Below are 24,396 nucleotides of genomic sequence, written 5' to 3'. Positions count from 1 at the left end.
TATTAACTATCATTATTAACATATTATTATAAATAATCAACTGAATTCAAAGGCATTTCTGGTGCAAAACACAAAATCAATCTCCCTCTAAAACTCACAGTAAGAATAGTTTGTGTTTTGTCATTCTTGTTCAAAAGCAACAACAAAAAAACCCAAGCAACAAAAAACCCCACACAACACAGAAAAAGAATTAAACCCAGCCCACATATTAAAGTTTCTACCAACTTCCACCTCATTTAAATTTCAAAAAGCAAAGGTCATATTGTGCTTCTATTTACTCTTACTTGGCTATTGTTCAAACACTTAATTGTTAAAGTATGGTCAGAATTATAGATCCTAAGGAAGGGACATCTGCTAAGACAGACATAGATTAGTTTAATTATAAATGACTGAAAAGAGAAAAGCACAATCTTTAGACTACACAAATTCTAGTGTTTTTCCAGATAAAACAAAGCTGAAGCAGATAAAATCTGAACTGTCTTCTCAGCAATTAAACACCTCTGCTGTTTTAAAAGAGTGAGAGCTTTGGATTTAACTTAAAACTACCAGCTTTTGACAAGTTAAGACACATTTAATACTTAATGTAGCAAAGTTCAACCAGAACCTAAGACAACATTTAAAGATGTAAAACCATTGTGACCTACGCAAAGGTCCCCAGGCCCGAGTCCACCGTGGAGCTGCAGAGTTCACATTTACACACAAACACACACATCAAAAACCTCCTGTCAGGGCGTTTCCTGTGAGCTAACAAGTTCCAGCTTCTCTCCTGCTGGAGCTAAATTTAACCGAGACTAAGATCGAGTCTTAAAAAAAAAATAATAAAGCTCAAAACCCCCAAACAATAAGCCAAAAAAAAAAAAAAACCAACTAACAAACAGAAATAACAGAAAGAAACAACCTACACCATGTACACTACTTCAGTGTAGTGCAGCAAACATTTTACAGAACTCTCTGGTCTTAGAGCAGTAAATTAACAAATATATGAAATATGCAGCAAAAAAGCAGCAGCCCCTCACCCTCTCATGCTACACATTTCAGAGAAATGCACTTTAAGGGCTTGGAGGCCCAGGCGGCAGCAGCTCCCCCTGCTCAGGGGTATGTGACAGTATGTGACACAGGGCAGGCCGCTGGCCATGGCAATGAGGGCACTGGCCAGCCTGCAGCAAGCCCAAGGGGCTCCTTACAGGATCTGCAGCCTTTGCTGCAAACGCTCATTGCCGAAGATTTCATTACAGACCTGTGTGAGCCACACGAGGGTAGAAGGGTAGGAAACAACTCTGGGACACGGAGCTTCAGCGCCGAGGCTCCGGCTGCAGCCACGGGCTCCCCTGGCCACATTCCCCTCTGCCCCATGTCCCCTGTGCCCCTGGCACCATCCCTGGCCCCTGACAGCTGTGACACCTCTGACCCGATGTAGGGGCTGTGCCAGGTGACGGTGCACATTCTCACAGAGTTGGGCCACCAGGCACCTTTTCTTAAAAATAAAAAGCTGATAAATTCCACTAAGGCTTGGATCACTGATCGGGGCAAATTCTGCTGTAGAGCAAAATGAGACTGCAAACAATTCTACTGTAGGCTGTAGAGTTTTTTTTCTCTTTTATCACCACCCTGCATTATAGAAATCTAAAACATGGAGGAAATTTGTATTTATCGATAATTCACAAGTTCTAACTTGCATCACGATGAATTAAGGACAGCTGATAAAAAACACTCAGATATTCAAAATACAGATCTGTAACTTTGTATATATTTTATATATTGTATATGTTTATTATGTAGTTAAAATATTTAAGATCACTAGAACCCTAAGCTGCATGTGGTTTTCCAATTTCATACACATCTACATAGCAGAATTCCCTAATGCACATGGAGAAGACTTCATGACCAGCTACATTCCCAAAATTATTTTAGCCATTTAGACTTCAAAAGTGCCTGAGAAGCGCTTCACAGAGCGCCTCATCAAGTCAGTCACCTCACAAACACTGCAAACCATAATCCCCTGCACCTGCTGACACAGAATATTTACAGAAAAAGGTCAGATAATTCAGTGAGTATTGCCACCAACTACAACAGCATCAAGACTCCAAAGGCAGCTCTTGCTGTGACGGCAGACATTTAAATTCCTGTAAGGGCTGTGGCAGAACTCTCTGCTGCCATCACTGACCATTAGTGCAGACCAGCAGGGTCCCAGGCTCAGGTGTCACCCAGCCACGGGGCTGAGAGCAAACTGAGAGCACCCAAGGACTTGTCCCGTGGGACAGGACACCAAGGGACACCTCACATCTGCCAAGCTGCCTGAACTGCACAGCTGCTTACCCCAAAGCCACTGGAACTTCTGCTCTCAAACCAGCACCCTCATTGGAAATTAGTATTCCAGATTGAGGGAGAAAATGTATGTAATACTGAATTGGTGATACTGCCTCAGGAAACAAAGCCCATGTCCCAGCAGTGCCCCCAGTCACGCAGTGCAGAAATAACTCTCACAGGCTCAGCTGCCTGGCCCTTTGCTCCCACACTCTAAGGAACATCCCTCAGGCACACGAGTATCTCCACACTTTACACAAGGAGGCCAAGCACTGCAGCTAAGATATTGCAAAGCTGAATATTCTAGTAACAAAGTACTTTTACAGATTAAGCCTGTGACTTAGCAGGCCTCCTCTAGGTGAGGGTGGGAGCAAAAACGAAATTCCAGAAACATAGCAAGAGAAACAGGACTTTTAAAGTTAAAGTAATTCCATGTACATGAACTAGAAAGCATGTACTTCAAGAAGCAGGAGTGGCAATGATGGATGAAAAAAGCCTACACGGTGATGTATCACCTACACAGCACAGAAATCTGAAATCACTATGCTGGATAAACCTCTGAAGGTGTATGAAGCTGAAAAACAGGGAGGGGGAGGAAGAGGACATTTTAGCTACGAAAGGAGACCAAAAGCACCCTGTCTGACTGAAGCACAAACTAAGTGAAAGAAAACCTGTGCTCCAGTTCAGACTCTCCTACACCCCAGCGAGCAGGAGATGGACACCACGGGAGACTCCAACATGTCTGTGGAGAGCCCAAACACAGCACAGAGATCATCCCCTGAGCTCTGCAGTTTCATACTTACATAAATAATCTAGTCAATTAAGCATGCTGAAATAGTTTTACAGAACTTCTCAAGTCCAATGAATACTGAAGGATTAATTCAGTCATGCTAAACAATTAATTTTAAAAGGAAAGGACAGTAGGAGACAGCAGAGAAAACACACATATTAACATTAGACCACACAGTAGATATTCTGCCTTAATGAGCAACTGATCCCTTTATTTACTTCCCTTCAGGATAAGATCAGAGGTTAAGACCCCACAAAAACACACTTTCTAAAAAAAAAAGAAAAAAAAAAAGGCAGTTATCAAACTAAAGTTCAACACAAAACCAAATGCAGTGAGGATCATGTAATGTTTCAGAGGTGGCTTCTGGGAATTCTTCAGTCTGGTGTTACACTATGCCTTCCATATTCAGAAGTCAGTTTTCTAACAGCGGTGCTTCCTATACACAAACATATTGTTAAGAAATAAGACCTTACACATTTGAGGCCATATGCTGAGATTTATCTTCCATTGCCACAGTTTTGTGATAAAAAAAACTCTCCAACCTCCACATCAAATCTCAGGAGCTGAAAGCAACCAAAAGACTTGAACTAACCCAGTTTTCTCAGACTTTCCCACACATAAAACCTACAGCTGACCTTTCTCTATTTTTCTGGAAAATACGAAGATCTAACTCCTGACAGAGCCTGAAATACCACTTCTTAGTCAAAACAGCATCTCTAGAGATAAACCTTGATTTTAAAATCATGGAAATAAATTACAATTTACAGATATTTATGGGTGTCATTACAAATAACTAACAGATCAGGCAATTTTCAAACTATTGTGCATATAAGAATGCTTACTAAATAATCTTTCACCTTCAAAGAAACGTTTAATCTTGATAAGAGGAAGAAGTTCAGCTAAAGATAAACAAGCACCTCTGCTAAGACTGCTCAGCTGCCTTCCAACATATAATTCAGATCACAAAGTTGCCATGGCATCAACTTCAGGCCTGTGGTCATCCACACAAAATGTCTTTTTTTCCTACAGACTCTTATGGGAAGCTGAGCAACTTTGGCCATGAACCAAATATGTTTTGGCTCTAAAGCAGATATAATTCATCACCATTTGGACATTCCAATGGTTAGCTACACTGAGAAAGCAAGGCAACCAGCACTTCAGAGCATCCACATAAATGGAGCTCTGACTACACTATCCGAGCAGTGGCAAAGAGAAACAGGACTTGTGTTTACCTTGCTCACTGGCACTATTTAACAGTATATTACCATTTTTCACTTAAACGGCAGATCAGAACAAATGGAAAATGTTAATTCTTGCCCACTGTATATTAAACAACGGTGGGAGGCAATTTTCTAGGATCTAAGGTATCACGCTTATTTCCCATATTCCCTGGTATTTTCAATTTTTAAGTATCAGGCTGTTTTTAAGCAACAGCTATCAAAAATACGAGGTAACATAGGACTTCTGCATATATTGAATAATCCTGCAAAACTCTGAAGTAGGCTGGATGAGTAAAACATTTAAAATACTCCAGACCAGTGAACGAACCTCTCGCCAACTGTTTTTACACTCAGCAGTCACAGAAGCTCTACAGAAACCTCCCACACCCTCAGCTGTTGGCCTCCCAAACGGTGCAGCAGCAGCGCTGGCTTGGTCAGAAGGCGCCCCGCGAGGCAGAGCCGGGAGCGGGGCTGCGGAGCAGGGACCCGGGCACGGCACACACCCCAAAGCGGAGCCAGGCCTCCTTCTGTACCCCGGGCTCAGCCTCACACAAAGATGCCTCCAGTCACATCCCATTCCTGAAAGCGCTAACTCAGGACCCAGTCCCCTATCCAACAAATATGCCTTATGAGACTACGGCAAACAAGTAGAGAAATCGGAAAGCTTTAGAAAGTCTGCTTTAAAATACAGTTACTATACACTATCAGCAACTCACATATTAAAAACTAATCAAGTTATCGTTTCATCACTTTATGCTTGAGATCCCAGCAGGAACACAGATGAGCTCTAGGGCAGGCCCTTCTGTTGCAGCCGTCGAAACAAGGTCGCTGCCCACAGACACGCACGTGTCCGCTCCGCATCCCTGTGCCTGTGCCCCGGCTCTGCCCGGGCCGTCTGCCCCTTCTCAGCGCCTCTTCCAATACCAAAACCAAACACCACCAAGAAAACAAGTTTTCCAGAAAGTAGCAATTTTTTTTTTTTGTCTTTCCCCCCCCCAAGTCTTAACTGTTAAAGACACGAAAACCGCCCCAGCCACCGAAACGTGACAGCGCGAGCCAGGGAGGCGGAAATCGCGGCCGGGCCCCGCCCGGGCAGCGCCTCCCCCGGCCCGGCCCGGCCCGGCCCCGGCCACCCCGGGCCACCTCCGAGCCGCGGGCCACCCCCGCTGGCCCCGGGCCGCGCCCCTCGCGCCCTGCCCCCGGCCTCGGCCCCGGCCCGTGCCCGCCCGACATGCCCGCACACGCTCCTCCGACAGAAAGTTTTACCGGCGGCTCCGCGCCCGCCGACCCCGCGCAGCCCCCGGCCCGGCGGCCGCGGGGCGGAGGAGGGAAGGAGAGGACGAGGCAGGGAGGTCTCACCCAGCGGCGGGCCCAGCCCCTCGCCCCCGGCTCCGCGCGCGGCCCAGCCCGGGCTGCTCCCGGCTCCTCCGGGCTGGGCAGGCGCGTCGGCGGGATGAGCTCACGGGAGGGGCGGCGGCAGTGCCCGCCCCCCGCGGGCCGGGCTGGGCGGAGCGGGCCGGGCGGCAGCGCTGCGTGAGGCAGAGCCGGGCAGTGCCCGCTCGGCCGGGCCGTTCCTCCGCAAACACCGGCCGCGGAGCCCGCAGCGCCGTGCCCCGGCCCCGGCCCCCGTGCGCTCTGCCCGGCTGAGCTCTGCTCCTGAGAGCCCACAGGCACAGCTCGGGGCTGGGGGCTCCTGCCGCGAGCCCCGCACCAGAGGCCATTTACTTCCACCAAAGCAGCCTTCCATCAACAGGAAAGTAATCGCATCGGAGCTTATAAAAGCTGCACACGACAAAAGATGAGTGGAATATAAATAATATAAATACTATCAATAATAACGATAGATCTAGAACAGATTGCCCAGAGAGGTTGCGGAGTCTCCCTCCACAGGTGGTTGTATTCAAGAACCGTCTGGACACAATCCTGTGCCGTGTGCTCTGGGATGACCTTGCTTGAGCAGGGAGGCTGGACCAGATAACCTGCTGTGGGGCTTTCAAACTAACCATTCTGTGATTCTGGGAAGATCTCAGTCTGATCCAAGTGACTTTCTGAACTGGTCCACGCAAGGGATTTCAGACAGCCAGGTTAGAAATGCCAGGTGTAGGAACAAGGAGTGTGGCTCAGCCCACATTACACAAGAAGACAAACTGCATCCTGGAAAGCAGCAGCACCTTCGAAAGGGTTTGGGGCTGCCATGGCAAAGCCACACGACATCAGTGCTGCTGCTCCAAAAGAAGCTGGTGTGTTCTTTACCTGTACAAACGAGGGATCAGCAAGTACGTGTAGACAACCTCAAAAAGACAGCTCAGATGGCAGCTTATGAGAAAAAACCCGAGGTACCGGTAATTTTACTCTGGGGTACCCACGGTAACCCAAATGAGCTGTAACAAAGAAGCTACAAAGAGCATTATCTCTGGCTGGGAACGTCACATGTAGATAGATAACTCTTACATCAACAGTTAGGACTGAAGTGCCCAGTGGTTTTAAGTATTAACTATGTTAAATATAACATAGGTTTAGCAGTGGTGATCTGCATGCCCTTATTATGAGCAGATCAATCAAAAATGTCAGCAGAAACACTCAGCTGACATGTTTTTCTCTCCCAACCTGAAGTTGTTTGCTTCTTCCACCCCAAGTGGCCAATACTGCAGTTATTCCCTGCATAGAGGCCAAAGTGCTTAGCCTTGCTACACGCAACCTCTACAATTTCACATAATTAAACACAAAAATGAATCCTCCTCACACCAAAAAAGGAAAGGGACAATCCAAAATACATTTATAAATGGATAAATAAGGATTTGCTGTTTTCTGTGCAAACTCTTAATTTTCATATGCAATTCATCATGACAAACTAAATCTGAATTTAACCACAAAAATACAGTGCATCAGTATTCTAGAACATTTTCTACACTGTGTGAGCATTTCACAAAATGTCTTCCAATGTGTCTGTAAGGGGCACAAGACAATCCATGTATGCGTTCAGAAAGAAGTGCCAGGCTGATACACAAGCAGCACATTCTCTGCAGAACATTGGCCATAACTGCCTTGTTTTGTGTCAGAAGGCAGAGGAACCCTCAGGGTGACAAGAGCACAGCAATTAGTGACATTACTCTCCTTTCACCGTCACTTCAGCAGCTTGGTAGCTGAAGACTGGTTCCAATAGAAGGGGAAGATGCTGTGTGCACCTCAGCCAGCAGCACACAGTGTCTTTTCTCCAGTGGAGAATCCTCTTAATCACGTTCTCTTCCCTACATTTTGCCAGTGTGATGAAGCCTATATCTGGAAATAAAGGAATTTTCCTTCTCAGAGAAAATGTCAAAGTTTGGGCACCATTTAATGATTTTGTCTTTGTCTCTGAAATCTGAGACAAGAAACTGAGTTATGACTCCACTGTTATGAGATCTGTTCCTCAGCAGGTCCATTGCTCGCAGTCTCTTCCTCTAGATACGAACCCAAAAGTTTTGAAATAGCATGTACAGTCAGATGGATTTAGGTCCTGCTGCTTCACAGGAAAGCTCACAATCTATTCTAATGGTTCCCTATTTGTCTCAGTAGAGTAATGCTTTGGAGATCAGGAACATAAAGATTTTTGCTCTCATCAGTAGCCTCCTTTTGGGAAGAATTTAGTTCACAGCTGTTCTCCTCCTTTAACTGTTCTGCCCTCTGCTCCTTCCACTCATTTGTTCGGATGATTTATCTATTCCTAGCCACTGAAGTTCTTCAGCTCTTTCTTCTCACAAAGGTTATAGCTCTCCTCGGTCTCGCGCTTATCACGCAAGCTTCTAGTAGCTTTTTTATTTTAGGAAAACAGGAATCAGACCACACTGAAATATAATGGCAGCAGTGTTCGTTGAATTAACATACATGCTGGGGGCTAGAGAAATTAGAAATCAGCCGTCCTCCCTTTTTCAGCTCAGCTTCAGTGTTGTTTGTGTTATTTCAGGCTTCTCATCTTAACCTACTATTCCAATTTTTGGGTTTGGAGAGTGCCCTCAAGGAAGGTAATTCATAAATTTTAGAGGCTTCCATTCAATGTAGATGCTTTTATCTCACCAGATTCATTCTCAGGCAACATAATATCAAATAAATATAAAAAATTCTCAATTTACTGATTTTAAGGTAGTAGATTGTCATGATTTTAAACCCAGCTGGAGATGAAACACCATGCAGCTGCTCCCTCAACCCCCTTTCTTCACACCCACCCCAGTGGAATGCAGAGGAGAATCAAAGTAAAACTTGTATGTTAAGATAACAGCAGTTCAACAACTGAAAATAAAATACAGTAATAATGATAAATAATAAAAAGGGAAAAAACAAGTGATGCATAATGGAATTGTTCACCATTGGCTGAATGATGCCAGACCCCCCTTCCCAAACCTATATAGGCCCTTCTGGCTACCTCCTCCAGTTTACAGACTGGGAGTGAAATTCTGTGGTATGGAATATTCCTTTGGCCAGCTTGGTCACCTGTCCCAGTTTCCTTTGTGACCCTCCTCACTGGCAGAGCATGAGACAAGAAGAAAAAAGTCCTATTCATGAGCTGTAAGCTTATTAGAACAGTATATGCACTTCAACCAGCAGAAGCATGCAGTGTAGCCACTTCTGCCAGCCAAATTCCTGAATTCCTTACAGCCCAGGTCTGCAAAATGTTAGGACATTCTGCCACCTCCCCGTCACCCCCTTTATTTCTTTTTAATTCATTACAATTCAAGGCATATAAACCAATTTTAGAACCAGCAGCTAGAACTTTTGACATAATTGGAGGGCTCTTTGTGACATATTTACAAGAACTGTCTACAGACCCCTCAACAAATTTTACTGGAGAAGAGTTCAAATGCACACACACGGGGAACGAGCAACACGCCTGTCGCCTTTGGCTGGCACCTGTGAACAGCTTCAGCAAAATCTGTCTAAATTTGTCTTTTTGACTTGTTTTACTTATTAAGGCTGAGATCCACAAAACAAACCAAATTAAAAGTTTTCAATTTCAGCTACTTTTTTAATAGATAACCTTACTTTTCATTATTTAATATTTCTTGATTGTAACATATAAAGAACAAATATTTCAGGCTTATGTAGCTTAAATATAGCTCAGTTTGCTCCAGCTCTTTAACTTTGAAAAAACATGATGAATGTGAAAAATTTAAACTAGAAGGAATTTAAGAAACTTATGATCAATGAAAGTAGAAGGTTGGATTTAAATTTTCACGTTAATCTTCATTTTAGTGACTGTTCTGTTTCAGTATATGGTAAATTCATGTTTTGCAACTAAAATGATACCTATTATATAAAACATTTTTTATCGTAACTTAAGAAAAGTCTTAATAAGTTCTTTATATAACTATAACTTCTGAATTGCTCTCCAGAAGTCAGGCCCAAATATAAAAGAAATACACTCTATATAGAGTCAGGTTCAGAAACTTCATCCCTTGATACATAACTGCTGACTGTGGGATGCTATATCCAACTTTCTAATGTTGCCTGGCTCATGAAGCAATGAACTTGTTCTGAAGTGACCACATTCAGAAACATACTATGTAAGCACCTACAAACTGAGACAATCATACTGAATGTGCCCAATACCAGTACAGTCTGCACTCTCTCCTGCTCCTTGTGCTGTCTCACCTGTACCCGACTGCAGCTGGGAACCCAGAGACTGGAGAAGGGTAGGGAGTCTGATACCACTTTTTGTTACCATGGAATTATGCCATTTGTACACAGCTTCTAGGTAGTCATGTTCCCCATGAAATACCAAATGATGTTTTCATAAACTTATCTATTCTTTTTCTTTGAAACATTTCCAGCAGATTAAAACATACCTCCTTGGCAGAAAACAGCTGTATTTCTGAGGGCAGCTCAGCTGGCAGAGCTGGAACAAGCCGTAGGCATACAGCAACCTCTTGTGGCAAATCCAGTACACATGTAATAATTAATAATCTTTGAAACTGCATAAGCTACTCATGATATGAGTTATAAAGCTCTATAAGATTGCTTTAACAAACAACTGGTGAGTTGGAGAGTCCCTGTTAGCTAGACACTCAGCAATACTCAGACTTCAGAGCTGTAACAGTCCTTCACTTCAATCCAGAATGAATTAAAACATTGGTAGCCCATTATAAATGAAGTGTCAGCCTGAAATTTCTACTAATAAGATAATCTAGAAGTTTTTCATTAAAATTGAGCAAGAGTGGCATAACAGCCAGGAGTAGAATCTGGGGCCCTGTATGACAAGATCCATAAACATTCGATAGAAGTGCATGTTCCTCCAGCCACTTCAGCAGCTGCAGATACCTGTCCTGCACAGGCTGAGGAGGAAAGGGCAGCCAGGAGGTGCAAGGAGGGACATTGTGGAAACAATGTGGAAACAAGGGTCCTCAATAACAGCAAGGTTTTCCAAACCAAGAGGTGCCTTCCTGGGAACATGGTGTGGGAATTGCACACAACAAGAACAATATGAGTATGGCAGATGACACTGAGTAGACCACTGATTTTTTTAATTTTTTTTTTTTACATTGTAGGAATATAGTATTCTATGCTGGAATTAAAGGTGAACTGAGGAAATTATTTGCCTTATGTATGCACCACTTATCAGGACTTTTGGGGCTTATATGCCAGGCAGTGGTTACTGTGCTTGAAATGATTTGCAGATTTATGCATACCACTTAGAGAGGAACAGGCTGAACAAGTACATCCTGAGACACACAAAGGCTTTAAACAACAGTTAATATTTGTTTATTAAAATTAAGTCTTGTGCTATAGTTCTCTTTTATTGCAACTTCTCAGTCTCGCCATGTGTAATTTCTTTGCCATTTCATCTGCTGCAGTTTCCCACAGGAGTCAGGAATCCCATGATCTCAGTTCAGGCCTTGGTCTGTGCATGAAACAGCACATACTGTAGCTCCTGCTAGACTAGTGACAGTCCCAAATTCCCAACAGCTCTGTCCAGCACCACCCAACCTAGGAGTGCCAAGTGCCTAAGGACAGAGACTCTTCCTTGCCCCAGAGGAAACTCCTCCCTGCAGAGAAGTCCAAGAGAACGTGTGCTTCAGGCCATCAAACAGCACATGTGACATTACCAAGCTGGCATGGACATTGCACCAACAACGTGGACTGAAATGTCTTCTCACAGCTTTCACTATCCCTTGGCTTCCCATCTCTGTAAGGTGTTTTAAGGGCTACAGCTAATAACAACTGCATATTAACCAACATTGTGTCCTCCAACATGGTGAAATGAAGATCAGCAGCAGAAATACTTTCCTGAAATCATGTCCTTCTCTCTGAATGCCTGCATTGTTTGAAATGGTGCATGAAAAGCCTGAAAACAGTCTTCTTGCAGGTGTTTGATTTTTCTAGCAAACCTACTGTATTTGTTTTTTATGTGCTGAATTTGGTGGCAAATCATATTTAAATAATGAAAGCTAAGTATTAAGGCTTGAACTAAATTAAACAAACTCCCTGTAATGGAAGGCACAACAGACTCATCACAGAATCATCAATGATGGTGCAAATACAAACTGGACACCACCTGACAGAGCAGGACATGGAACAGAACACTTGCCAGGATTTCCTGCTCTGCAAGATTCATCTTATAGCAGAACAGGAGATTACACCTTCTCTACATTCAGCAAACCCATGAAACACAGTTTTTCAAAATTAGACCTCCTAAGTTCTTGTCTGGACCTGTTTTTACATGTGGAAGTTTTACCCATGTAGTACCTGAAAGATCCTTTCCATTTCAGCCTGCACATCCCTCTCTCTGAATGTACTGCTGTAAACAGTTAAATAACATTCAGCTTCATACAAAGTGATGTACATGAAGGCCTGCAGAATCAGACCCTACAACTTTTCACTAGTTATTGATTTTCTTCAGAAATAAAAATCATGAAGATTAGAATTCTAAAGATTTTATGAATATTCTTTACAGACGAAGCATGTATTGGCCATTGATACATTAGAGTGCACTGTGCTATTTTTGGCTTTGGGAGCATAGATTGTCATTTAACACATGGACAGCTTTGACTCAAGTCCTGTTTGTTCACTGACATTCACTGCCATAGGGCCAGCCTGGGGAATAGAAGTGTGCTACAGAAGACACAAAGCAGACTGTTTTCCAAATCCCATAGCTACAACTTCAACACCCATAAAGTATATTGTCGCTGTTGTCCAGGATAACACTGATAGCATTTCACAAGTAGCTATCAGTCAGTTATGGAACCTGAGACAAAAAACAGTTGTCTTCAAAGGAGAAGCAGTATTTTAATCTTTTCTATTTATTCAAGGTGTAACCAAATTATTTCTTGCATATGCTATTAATCACCACCTCCTGTGATCCTAATTTAATCTTTAATCAACACAAAGGTATTTTCATTTGATGGATGGATGAAAAGATGCAGACGTTAGTGTTAAATACCAACACTAACTCTGGGTAACCTTCTCAGGACCCCTTGTTTTTAGAGGGAGTGTCTCATATGTTTGCAATAGCTTTCCACTGCAGTCATGTGGAAACCACACTTTAAAAAGAATCCTGATTGACAGTATAACCATTTTTTTAGTATCACCTTTCACATGAAGCATAAATTTAAGTATACAATTTTAGTGTACAATTTCGCTACTCTGGTTATGCATGGAGATGAAGCATATTTATAACATGGGTAGGGTTGGGATAGATGTAGTTGAGTTCCTCTCTTGAAAGGAACAACCCAAGGAAAAATTCTGATAGGCTGCAGAATGATCAATACATCTACACATGGGAAAGCCATTCAGATTTCAATGTTTCATAATACAACAGAATCAAGCATAAAAGACTTGAAATTTTGTACCAACAAAAGGGGGGATTGTCGGTATAATGTTACCCTGGTTAAACCTCGTTTTGTTATATGCCTTTAGCATCACCATAATGTGGGACTATCATTTAAACTCAAGGTAGATATTACTGAAACCAAAACAACATCTGCCCCAGTCAAAGAGGATGAGAAAATTCAATCCCCAAAAATTTTTTAAATTAGACCATGTGTTAAAAATGCAGATCAGCAACAAATGTTGTTTAATCCACCTTGGTTTCTTAAACAAATAGAACTATTAATGCAGATTAATATTCCTACACTTAAATCAATGGGGTCAGCATTCTTAAGTGCTTCCCATGCAAGACAGTTAGCTTGGCTACATGGGAAAACCCCCACTTCTCCAAAAGGAACAAGAAGAGATGTGACTGGAACCACAGGGACTTGGGCGTTTTAAATTGTGCAGATACTGAAGTATTTATAAATAACCTGAGCACAACCACATGTGATTTAAGCAAACTGCAATACCCTCTGTGGTCTTCTCTACCAGCATTAGAAACTAATCAATGGCTCTTACCTGACACATTGGCTCAGTGGGAAAGAAGCAATGAGCGACCTGAAAATAGCTGATCCCAGAGGCGCTTGGTGCAACCCAAGGTGAAGGTTCCTTGCCTCTTAGCTATGTCTGAGCTCAGTTGTGGATACAATCAACAGCAGCAGTCATTTGAAGAGAAGGTGAAGAAGGCACCTTCACCCACTGAACTTCAAAAAGTAATTTGGAATAATGACTGAATTTGCAAAGGAATTCCAGCCTTGGTGGCATTTAGTCAGTTTTACCTGTAATACCAATAGCACAGTCCTGGTACTAATCCATATAGGATGCCTCAGTGCCTGTCCCTCAGTGACTGCACTAGGCCTGAATCATAGCTGAACCCTACCCTGGAGCACAGGACATAGGCCCATGTGGAATGGCAAAGCATCAGTGTTAGCACATGCACTGTATGGGAACAGGGACTCCCTTGTGCACTGACACCAAAGCCCTGACATTTGTCTGGATCCAGAATAGTGTTTGTCATTTTGAAATCCATCCTGATGAAGCTCATGAACCTGTACTTTTATATACAGGAAAACCATCTGCTTATATGAGAACACCTTGTGGTTTCATATTTGTAGATAACCTTATTATAGATACAGCTAATTACTCTAATGTTTGTGTTCATAATTTCACCAAAATCAATGGCTGGGATTTCAATTATTCAGCTCCTGTCACATTATATCAGCTATTGCAGGATAATTATATGCTGATTCAAGATCTGCTGCCCACTCCTGCTGGGATGAATCTCACTTTAGTAAGAAAATTATTATAGCATGATGATCTGGAACAACCGCTGAAACAAGCTCAGAAGAATGGAAAAAATAGTTTGATTACTGTCCATCGTGGTGTGGAAAGCACACAAGGGTTGGAAAAAGTGAAGTGAGCACACGGATGGAGGGACACTTTTCAGATGGTCCTTTAATATCACTACAGGGAGTTTAAATGAGATGGTTTATCTTGTTGTTCTCCTAATGCTAACCCTATTATGTTTTGTGTTAATCGTAGCACTATGTATTTGCATTTGGGAAATCATGAAGCAATTGACTTACCTGTCAGCCCTGTGATTCTTTTCAGGAAAATATGTGCTGGTTCCAAAGTGAGACTTATGGTATGTATAAGAAGAATCATAAGTGTGGAAGTGAGGAACGGATGAATAACAGGAGCAAAGTTCCAAATAATAAGAGAACAAAGCAGTTAAGCACCGGGAGCAACAGCCACAGGAATGTAGAAAACAAAATGGATGTCCTAGGTCCTTGAAGGGGAAGGAATAGCAAGATCACATCCTTCTTATTCAGGACCTTATATGATGGGCCAAAAAAGCCCCAGGTCTGACTGTTTCTGTGGTGAGAACTTGCCCTTGCCATGAACTTTCCTCATTCTATAATTATAATAGTAAAAGCCACATCCCTAGCTCAGTCTCCTCTGCCCACCAAGCGCCCACTGCTCACTGAGCACGTACCATGACTTCTTGGGGCACTATACCTTGAGACTGAAACAGAGAGGAGAAGCTAATAGCAACTTAACCATGAGGTGAATAAAGATCTGCTTAGCCTGAGACTGTAACCTATAGGTGGGCCTGCCTTGGTCTGTGTCCGTGCTAGCTCTGGCAATTCATAACCCAGCAGCCCTTTCTGCACACAACTGTAAATAAATCAAAAACCTCCACTCTCTGTGGGCATCGACTTCTTGCCCACCAAAAGGGTGAAAGAACCAATTTTGGGACAGTACTCTTCTGCAACCGTAACCTTAAAAAAAATAGTCACAAGCAGAATTAAATTCTGAATCAGTGGAGCTCCACAACCCACTCCCAACAGCAAGACAGTATTATCCTCTGGCTCTCTCTATTGTCCCTGCTGTCACTGCAAGCAGGTCATGGCTCAAGGACATTGCCTGGACTGGGGTTTACATTTGTTCCTCCCCACTTTTAAGCTTGGCCCGTCATGACCCTACTACTACCAACCAGTGCTAAGTCTCATACCCCATTCTACCAACTCCAATCTCCAGTCACAGCATTCTCTGCACCTTGGCTCCTCCCTGCTGCCTGCCCTCCTATCCCAAGAGTTCAGCTCCAAGTCAGGTACTTCCTTCATTTATCCACCTCAGCCCCAAATAGGTTCAGACTGCTTCCACTCGGTTCTTCCTGCTTGCTGGATCCCTGCAGAGGAGCTGGGTTTTCTTACAGAAAGAAATGCAAGCAATAAATACTTCTGTCATTGCACTGAAATCCTTCCCAGGACTTTGTGAATTACTTATCATGCAGTAAGCCTCAGGTATGCATTCAGGCTCAATTGAAAGAAGCCCCATGTCTTTCAGTCATGACCTGCTTTCTTAGAATCAAGTTCACATCAGCTTTGCTACCATTAAACTAAAAAAAAAAAACCAAAACAACAGGGCTAACAGTTTCCATTCCTTCACTCAAAATTCACACAGTAAGTGAATCTTAGACTTTTTGGCATTGAGTAATTACTACATACCAGTAACACCAGGTTACAGAGAAGCCATTATATTGTAATAAATCCTGAGTACATTTAGTAACTCTTCTTACATTTTATTGTCAGTAACAAATACAGCAAGATACAAGGCACACAGCTTTTGAGCACTTCACCACAGTGTGCTAAGTGAAACTTTAAAGTAAACATAAGTATTTAAATGATTATCTTAACATTTCCGTGGCTGTTGAATAATGTAAATTCTTTTAGGCAGTATGAACTTCTCCAAGGTAGGCTGTGGCTTTTGGTGAGCCACTTGCAATGTTGCTGCATGGATTTTGTGGCTCATCTGTAACATTAAAGGGGGGAGAAAAAAAAGTTGTGATAGAATACAGATTTTTCAGCTTTTCTCTTTCTAATTTCATCCTATTAAAGTAGTTTAAAAGGAGCAGTACAACCTAAACCCACAAAAAGTTCAAGTGATCAATACATAGAACTCAAGGTAACTTGGTATATTTAGTTATAATTTCTGGTTTTAAAGTGATATTAGTCTGACTACCTTTAGGAGATTTTTTTACTTTTTTCTTCTTTCCTTGTTCAGTAGTTCATAGAATGAGCTTCCAAGATAAGGAAAACACAGCAAATAATTGGTATTCCAGAGTTAACAAGTAAGATTACCATGCAAACCAAAGAGCTGCTTGTGATATCAGCTCTTCCAAAGGGCAGCTGTAAGTCTGCACCAGCAGCCTAATGAGACACAGGGCTATCACAGGAGCTGTGATAAACAGAAGGTCCCTTAGCAGCTGTGGGATACAGGATTGTACAGGATCCCGCAGTATTCCTAAGGGAGAAATCAAAAGGTGCCTGACTGAGCCATGTCAGGCCTCAGATGAAACACAAGATATGGGGCAGCAGTAGGACATGCTGTGCCTGTTGTCTCTGATCATTCAGTGGGGATCATTCACAGGCAGGACACTGCATCACCATCCTGGTGTGCCCTGCACCTGCCAGTCATGCCACCCAGTCCCTCAAGCAGCTCTGTATTTCTGCTGGACCCTCACAGAGGTCAGAATGATTTCCACGGTGGGATGAAGCATTGAAGACAAGGTTTTGCTCTGCACTGTAATCCCAGCTGGGCCAGACACTTAGATGCCACTGGTAACCCTTCCCTGTATTTCACTAAAGCTGATGCACCACGCCACTCTACAAGCAGGACACACCTCATGGCCTGGCCGTGCTTCTCTGCACAGGTGTGCACACAGTAACTGGGAGTGGAATCACAGCAAGGAGAGAAGGCCAGGTACTTTTTAGCCATCTAGCAGCTCAGCCACACAGCCACTACAGAAATAGCTATCCCAAGAACATTTCGTGGCATATGAAACACCTGCAACTGCCAGACACCAGTTCAAGGAAACTTCACTTTTTAACTCTTTTTCATGTTTAGATTTATGAGAAAACCCTAACTTGTTCTTCCAGACTTACTTTGTTCAGTGCTTCTGCTACCAAGACACCCATGTTCTGAGGTTTTGCAAAACTGACAATAGCACTGTAAAGTAGAAGAAAAAAGTATTTAGCATTTCCACATCACAGAAACACCTGAGCACTTGTCACTTTCATTTTCCACATTTAATACAAGACATTTTGCAATATCAATTTAGGATTTGGAGTTAAATCTTTTCATCACATTAAAAACTATATAATACCAAAAAAGGCATGCTGTTTCTGGAACAACAGAAAAGCTGTGTGACAGGTTGTTTTATTCAGATATACAAAAAACTGTATATGAAATATCCTTTAATATCTCCAAAAGGATTTTTTTTGTACACTGTGAAATAACTTCTCAGAAGCTGAGCAGTTATACCCTGATCTGCAAAAAATTTTCTTTTGAAGCAATAACTTCTTTTTCACATGATTATGCCATTAATTTCTCAATATTCTAATAAATAACACCATGTTACTAATATTCCACAAATAAACAAATCTGTGGATATGAAAATAGGTCCTTCAACAACAGGAGGAACCCAGATGGCACATTCTTCTGATGATACCACTATATCCACTGACACATCTGCACCTTAAAACGGAGTAGGGAAAAACCATGCTAAGCCCCAAATACCATAAATGTGACTCTTGAAAAAGCAGATATATCTTTATTTAAGTTAATGAGTCTGTGGATCAGGCAAGACTTCTCAATTTAGGAATCGACAGTTTGCTACACTGACAAATATAAGCTATTTAAGATTTGTTTATACCATTAGGTAACTATGACTATGGAAAAGACAGCTGCAAAATTACACCCGGACAATTGGCAACAAGTAAAAATAAAAAGCTTCTAATCCCAGAAGAAAACAACAAAAAAATCAAAAACTTCAGGGACACCACAAGTCACTCAAATTTTTACTGTCATATCCTTATATTGGTTAATTTAACTTTTTGTTAAGTTTTAAGAAGTGCATGTATTTAGGAAAAATGTTCAGTGTTTGAAAAAACTGCAAGAAAATACCTGTTTTAATGACTACATCAACTGGTCAGTGTTACTTAATAAAAAATAGAAGCATGCCTTAATTTTTGGGGCAAAACAGCTTGATTAACTTTATAAAGTAGCAAACAACAAAAGCCAAATTAGATTTTAGATTGAAATAGGGAGTATAGCCTATACAGGATATAAGACTCTTCCCTGGGGTAGTTGATGTGGGTTTAATTTCCTTCAGAATTAAACAGCCTAAAGTTCATTCCTACTTCATTGGAAACTGACCATTCCTTTGTTAGGCACAGGTATGGAATACGTTGTTATAATTTCTGTTCCATAAAACATGACAACAGACATGACATTCAGCCTTTGCCTTTCATTGCAAGGCACTGTCCTTAGGTTTTGATGTTTTTAAAGTTGATACTTATTTCAATATAAATTGCACAAGTTAATTTAAGAATTAAACTCTTGTAGAATAAGAGTTTTCTTTGTTTTCAAAGATCATTACCTATGAACTTGAACTACAGGGCAAGGGTGAACAGACCTTGCTTTGTAATACCTTGACTTGTCTTTTCCTGGAGGTTTAGCATTTTTCTCAGCAGGTCCATTTTCTTGCTTTTTAGACACTCTCATACCTCCAGCTTTAACTGCAAGAAGAAAATGAAATGTAAGTAAAAATACCTCCAGAATTGCATACCACATTACATACACAAGAAGAGAATACTTTTACCCCAGACAACCATTAACCAGAAATCATCTTTCAGTATTTAGCTCAATGCTTTACTTGTACACACGCATCCACAGGAGTAGCCAAAGAGATGTAGCAAAGGCTTCAAAATTCTGTGTCATGGCAGACTCAAATTAACTTCCAAATACCATAAATCAAGAAATCAGAGTGGTTTCAGGCACTATATTAAATCTTAACACCTTACTATGTTAATATGCATTCTTCCCCAGAAACTTACATCTCAGATTTGTATTTTAAAAACATAAAAGAAAACCAAACCACCATCTGAACACTTTCAGGTTTCTGAACAATGTGACTAACAGCAATAAGTGTTTCATGATTAGTTCAGGGAATTCTAGAATAAATCTAATAATGAAGATAAGAACTAGATGTGTACTCATCTTGTACTTGTGTTCCAACATGTTTAATGATATTTTATTAACAAATCTGCCAATCACAAAACCAATTAGCACTAATTAAGCTACAGGCGACTTAACAATAACAATTTAAGTTCTGAGGCATGTCTGAAAATTGAATTCTGAACAAAGAACACAAAGTTATCTAAAATATTATCCTGAAAGAAGTACTTTCTCCCTCTTCAGGAGAGCATTTTAAGTTTTAAAACAGTAAATAAGAAAGAACAACCTTGGTGTTCTTTTCTCATCCTATTGAACAAGTTGCTTCACCTCTCAGCAAGACTCCTGATTCTGATTGTGAACAATTAAGGCTAGAGTTTAAATTTGGGGGTGGGACAGAATAGGAGATGGGGAAAGGTTTCTAGAATTACTCAACTAGCTAGCATGAGAAATGCATTTGTATCCATCTGTAACTAACACCCATTTTCTACCAAATCTGACTCCTGACCTTGTATTTTCTGGTTGTAGGTTTACTTTTAGAAACAAAAATTCTCCCTCAGTCGTGTCCAAAGCAGCACTACAATATCAGAGTTATGCTATAGCTAGACTTGGCTTTTCTTCTCATTTTAAAATGACGTACATACAGTTAATTATGCTGCTGCATAAGCAGCAAATTCTTCGGCCAGCCAAATTACAGCTGCAAATACACTGGAGACCTGGACTGAACCTAATAGTTCTGGCAGCCTAGCAGCAAAATTAAAAGTATCTGAAATGGAAGTTTCAATTTGTTTCCAAGTATCTACCACTAAAGAGAACTGAGATTATAAATAACCTAGCAAGGTGTGAAACTCTTCCTTGTCTTTGAGGCGTCTTTGAGGCAAACTAGAATGACAAAGCATGTAAAAAAGCCCAAACCAATCCAAAAAACCCCAAACCAAATGTCAACAACAAACCAGACCACACAAAAAAAGCCCTGGCATCTTCCAAGATCTTCTTGACATAATTTCTCTTTATATCAGTTCATCCAGAACATCAACACAAGTTCTTCCAAGTGTTCTCCCACAGATTGTTAGGTTCTTGTCTTTTTAGGGACCAGTCAAACTACAAACAGGAAAACCACTAAAATTTTGGAATTAGGTAAAAAAACAGGTAACTGAACTTAGACCCGCAACTTTTGGTTTGGGACTTTCCCTCACGTGCAGGACTGGCAATTTCCAGATAAAAGCATTGTTTTAGTTTTAATTTAGCAGGGCAAGGAGATCCAGGCAGAGGCAGACATTTTAACACGATGAGGCTTTACGCAAAGCACAAGGGGAGCTAGATGAGGAGGAGAGAGATACCCAGCATGGGAGGAGTTACTGAAACATGGACTATCTGGAATTGTGTCTAGTACCAACAGACCCAAAAACATTATCTACAGTGATTAAACATAACCTGTCCTCCTTTTCATCTCTGCTCTGACTTGAAACTAGCCACTAGGAACAGCTGTCCCACCTGCTCAACATCCATGGTGGGGGAAGAGTTAAACATGGATGCATCTGGGATGCACCACAAAGCTGTTTTGTAACTTGCTTCCCAAATCAATAGAGAGGCATGTCAAATTTTTAACACAGAGTTCAATTTTTTATTTTTATAAGTGACAGGTTAGCCATGTAATCTAGCAGTTAAGTGACAAAATATTTACTAATTTCTATTTTTAAAACACCATGTACCTCTAAAATAAAACAAGAAAGTAAGGAGGCACATTACCTTTTATGGTCCTCTCTTAACAAACAAAACAAAACAAAACAACAAAACAACAACAAAAAACTCCAAACAAGAAAACAACACAAAAATAAGCCCAAGCGAAAATAAAGACAGTTTGGCTGAATACTGGTCAGAATAAAGGTGCCCACCTGAACTTTGGTGACTAAGTGCATGGTTGAAATTACTTCCTCTGCTACCTCCACCCCTCTGCCAAGCTGGTCCCCACTGCAGTCACACAAACTTCACCAAGACTTACTTGCAGACTTGCAAGTCTACAAGCGGCAGTTCACTATCATGCAAGTTCAGAAAGACCAGTGCTGTTCCAGGTCACTGACTGCAGTGCTTTAAAAGCCCTTGCAGGTACAGCTCAACTGTCTCTGCCACACATACACAAATCCAGGAACGGACTAGAGACAAGCCGAAAAATAATAATTTAAATCCTAAATTCATGTAAAAGAATGGTAAAAAAAAACCAAACCAAAACCAACTCCAAACAAAAAATGTTTTCAAGAAAACAAAACAGTTCTTAGGGATACATGGAGACACACAAGTATGTGCTCCTCAGGCACTAACTGCTCCTAATAAACTGAGGGGAAGCCCCAGCTGGTTTAAAGCCTTGTAGTGACGGTTCCTCAGGTTTCAAAGGCTGAGCCTGCAGTGACTGTCCCCCAGCTCCCAAGGCTGAGCCTGCAGCATCTCTGCGTGTGCCCCAGAGCAGGCGGGTCCCAGCCCACGCACTGCTGTGTTTGAGACACAGCTCCGCACTGCTCCTGGGACCGCCCAGGAGCTGCTCACGCTGCATGCATTTACACGCTCCTCCAACAAACACAGGCGCTACTACATCTTCAAAATCCCGGTACTATATCCTTACAGCCGCCACAGAGGCATAGCGGCGGCTGGAATAGTAGGATCGAAGGCTTCTTTACAGAGAGCCATGGGGGCGGAGGGGCTTGTTGGAAGGAAAGCCAATTCTTCACGTTATTACAGGGAGCGAGGGATACAGCTGTAACATTAAACTTAGATATTTCATTGAACATGGACACCCATTTCTCTCGTTATCCCTCAATAACGCGTTCCCGATCACCGAGCGGCGCCAGGCACACCCGTGGTGGGGCGGCGGCGGGACCTGTGGGGCGAGCGGGCCGCGCCTCACAGACCCGCCTCCACCATTCCCGGTCCCACTCGGCCGCTCGTCTCTGCAGAAGAGCTGCATCTGTGTGGGACGGTGCGCCGGGAGAGACCCTCACACCGCGGCCGGAGCGGCTCCAGCCCCTACCTGCGGGAGAGCGCCGGCCCAACGGGACACCCCTCCTCAGCGCCATGGCGGGATCGGGAGCGCTGGGAACCAAGCGGGGCACGGCAGGGCAGGACCACAGAACAGCGCAGGAAACCGCGCACCGAGCCGAGCAGCAGAGCCTTGCGCGGTTCGGAGCGGTCGGGGTGGGGTGGGATCGTGAGAGCGGGGAGCGGCGTGAGAGGAGGTGAGAGGGGCGGAGCGATGTGAGGGGAGGTGCGAGAGGCGAGAGAGGCGGAGCGGTGCGAGAGGCGGAGCGGTGCGAGAGGCGGGAAGCGGTGCGAGGGAAGGTGAGAGAGGCACGGCGGTGTGAAAGCCGTGAGAAGCGGCGAAGAGCTGTGTGAGGGCAGTGTGAGGGGCGGGAAGCGGTGTGAGAGGCAGAGCGGTGTGAAAGGCGGAACGAAGGCGGTGTGAGGGTGTGAGGGGCGGAGCAGTGTGAGGGCAGTGAGGGAAGTGTGAGGGGCGGTCTGAGGGGAGTTGTGAGGGAGGTGTGAGGGGAGATGTGAGGGCGGTGTGAGGGGAGGTGTGAGGGGAGGAGTGAGGGCGGTGTGAGGGGTGGGGTGAGGGAGGTGTGAGGGCGGTGTGAGGGGAGGTGTAAGGGGATGTGTGAGGGGCGATCTGTGGGCGGTGTGAGCGCGATGTGAGGTGAGATGTGAGGGGCGGTGTGAGGGGCGGTGTGAGGGGAGGTGTGAGGGTGTGAGGGGAGGTGTAAGGGGCAGTCTGAGGGCAGTGTGAGGGTGTAAGGGGATTTGTGAGGGTGAGGGGAGATGTGAGGCTGTGAAGGCGGTGTGAGGGGAGGTGTGAGGGCCGTGTCAGGGGCGAGGACATTAGAAAACATTGCTAAAGATTTAAAGAACTTGATTTAGTGAGGATAATATTACTTTTTTCAATCTATAGCGTCTGCTTGAGACAAGCAAAACATTGTCATTCATGTGCCTTCTTTAAAAAAATGTGTGACCTTAAAAAACACTGACGTTTTATGTAACAGTGGAAACACAACTACTGAAAGTAGATATAGCTAATCTGGAGTTATTTAGTGTACAAACCCCTTAACATTTTTAGTATTAAAAATGACGAAAATAGTTAACGAATTATCTTTTAATGTTTACTATGTTTGTTATTAACTATGCTATGGAAGAAGAAATGTTCATCACAAAAGCTGTCAGTTCTTTGGACCTGGCAGTGGGCTCAGGCTGATCTGCAGGCAGCTGCTGGAACCGTAATGTATCATGTCAAAAAGATTCTCCTAGATTGCTGTAAACATGTTCAGCTTTGCTGTGCTAAAGCATTTCATCACAAAAATCAGCTTCTTTTAGGGATTCTGAAACCAAAACATGAAAGAAGAAAAAACTGCTTGTCTTGTGATTTATTTGGAATTGTCTTATTATTGGATATCAATGATTTTAAAAAAGGAGAGAGGGAATGTAAAAATTGGATGTGATTAAGTGGAATCTAAAGAAGGGGGAAATGAAGTAGAAAAAAAAAAAAAAGGAAGAGAAAATAGATTAAGAAATCAGTAGGTATTTATAGCACAACAACCGTCTTACGGGTGACTCCTGTTGGCTTGGATCTTTAAACCAGAAAAATGAAAGAACATTCAGTCTAAACTAGATCTCTCTGATATTTAATTCTGTATGTATGAGGCAGGAAATGGTTTTGAAATGCAGCAATTTCCTCCCTCGAAA

The 24,396-nt window shown here is 42.7% G+C and overlaps 2 protein-coding genes across 7 annotated transcripts in view; both read right to left on the bottom strand.

Annotated features, from left to right (window-relative positions):
- Window positions 1–17,617, bottom strand: part of TANC1 (tetratricopeptide repeat, ankyrin repeat and coiled-coil containing 1) — a 71,278-nt gene extending 53,661 nt beyond the window's left edge. For 3 of the 6 annotated variants that reach the window (XM_088168495.1, XM_088168496.1, XM_088168498.1), the window contains exon 1: window positions 5,674–5,747. The gene's annotated coding sequence lies outside the window, so the exon portion shown is untranslated. Of the gene's footprint in view, window positions 1–5,580; window positions 5,599–5,673; window positions 5,748–17,600 lie in introns of those variants that run through there. The other 3 variants (XM_014890622.2, XM_014890626.2, XM_014890623.2) reach the window with 2 other exon arrangements.
- DAPL1 (death associated protein like 1) lies at window positions 11,027–22,919 on the bottom strand. The gene is made up of 4 exons (XM_014890606.2): window positions 22,694–22,919; window positions 19,148–19,235; window positions 17,601–17,664; window positions 11,027–16,467 (listed from the first exon to the last, which is right to left on the bottom strand). The coding sequence occupies exons 1-4, from the start codon at window positions 22,737–22,739 to the stop codon at window positions 16,348–16,350; spliced, it is 318 nt and encodes a 105-aa protein (XP_014746092.1). The 5' UTR covers window positions 22,740–22,919; the 3' UTR covers window positions 11,027–16,347.
- Window positions 22,920–24,396: the final 1,477 nt, after the last annotated feature.

The sequence above is a fragment of the Sturnus vulgaris genome, chromosome 7 (genome assembly GCF_052056855.1).
Source record: "Sturnus vulgaris isolate bStuVul1 chromosome 7, bStuVul1.hap1, whole genome shotgun sequence".
Lineage (NCBI taxonomy): Eukaryota > Metazoa > Chordata > Aves > Passeriformes > Sturnidae > Sturnus > Sturnus vulgaris.
This window is presented reverse-complemented; position numbering and strand designations above follow the sequence as displayed.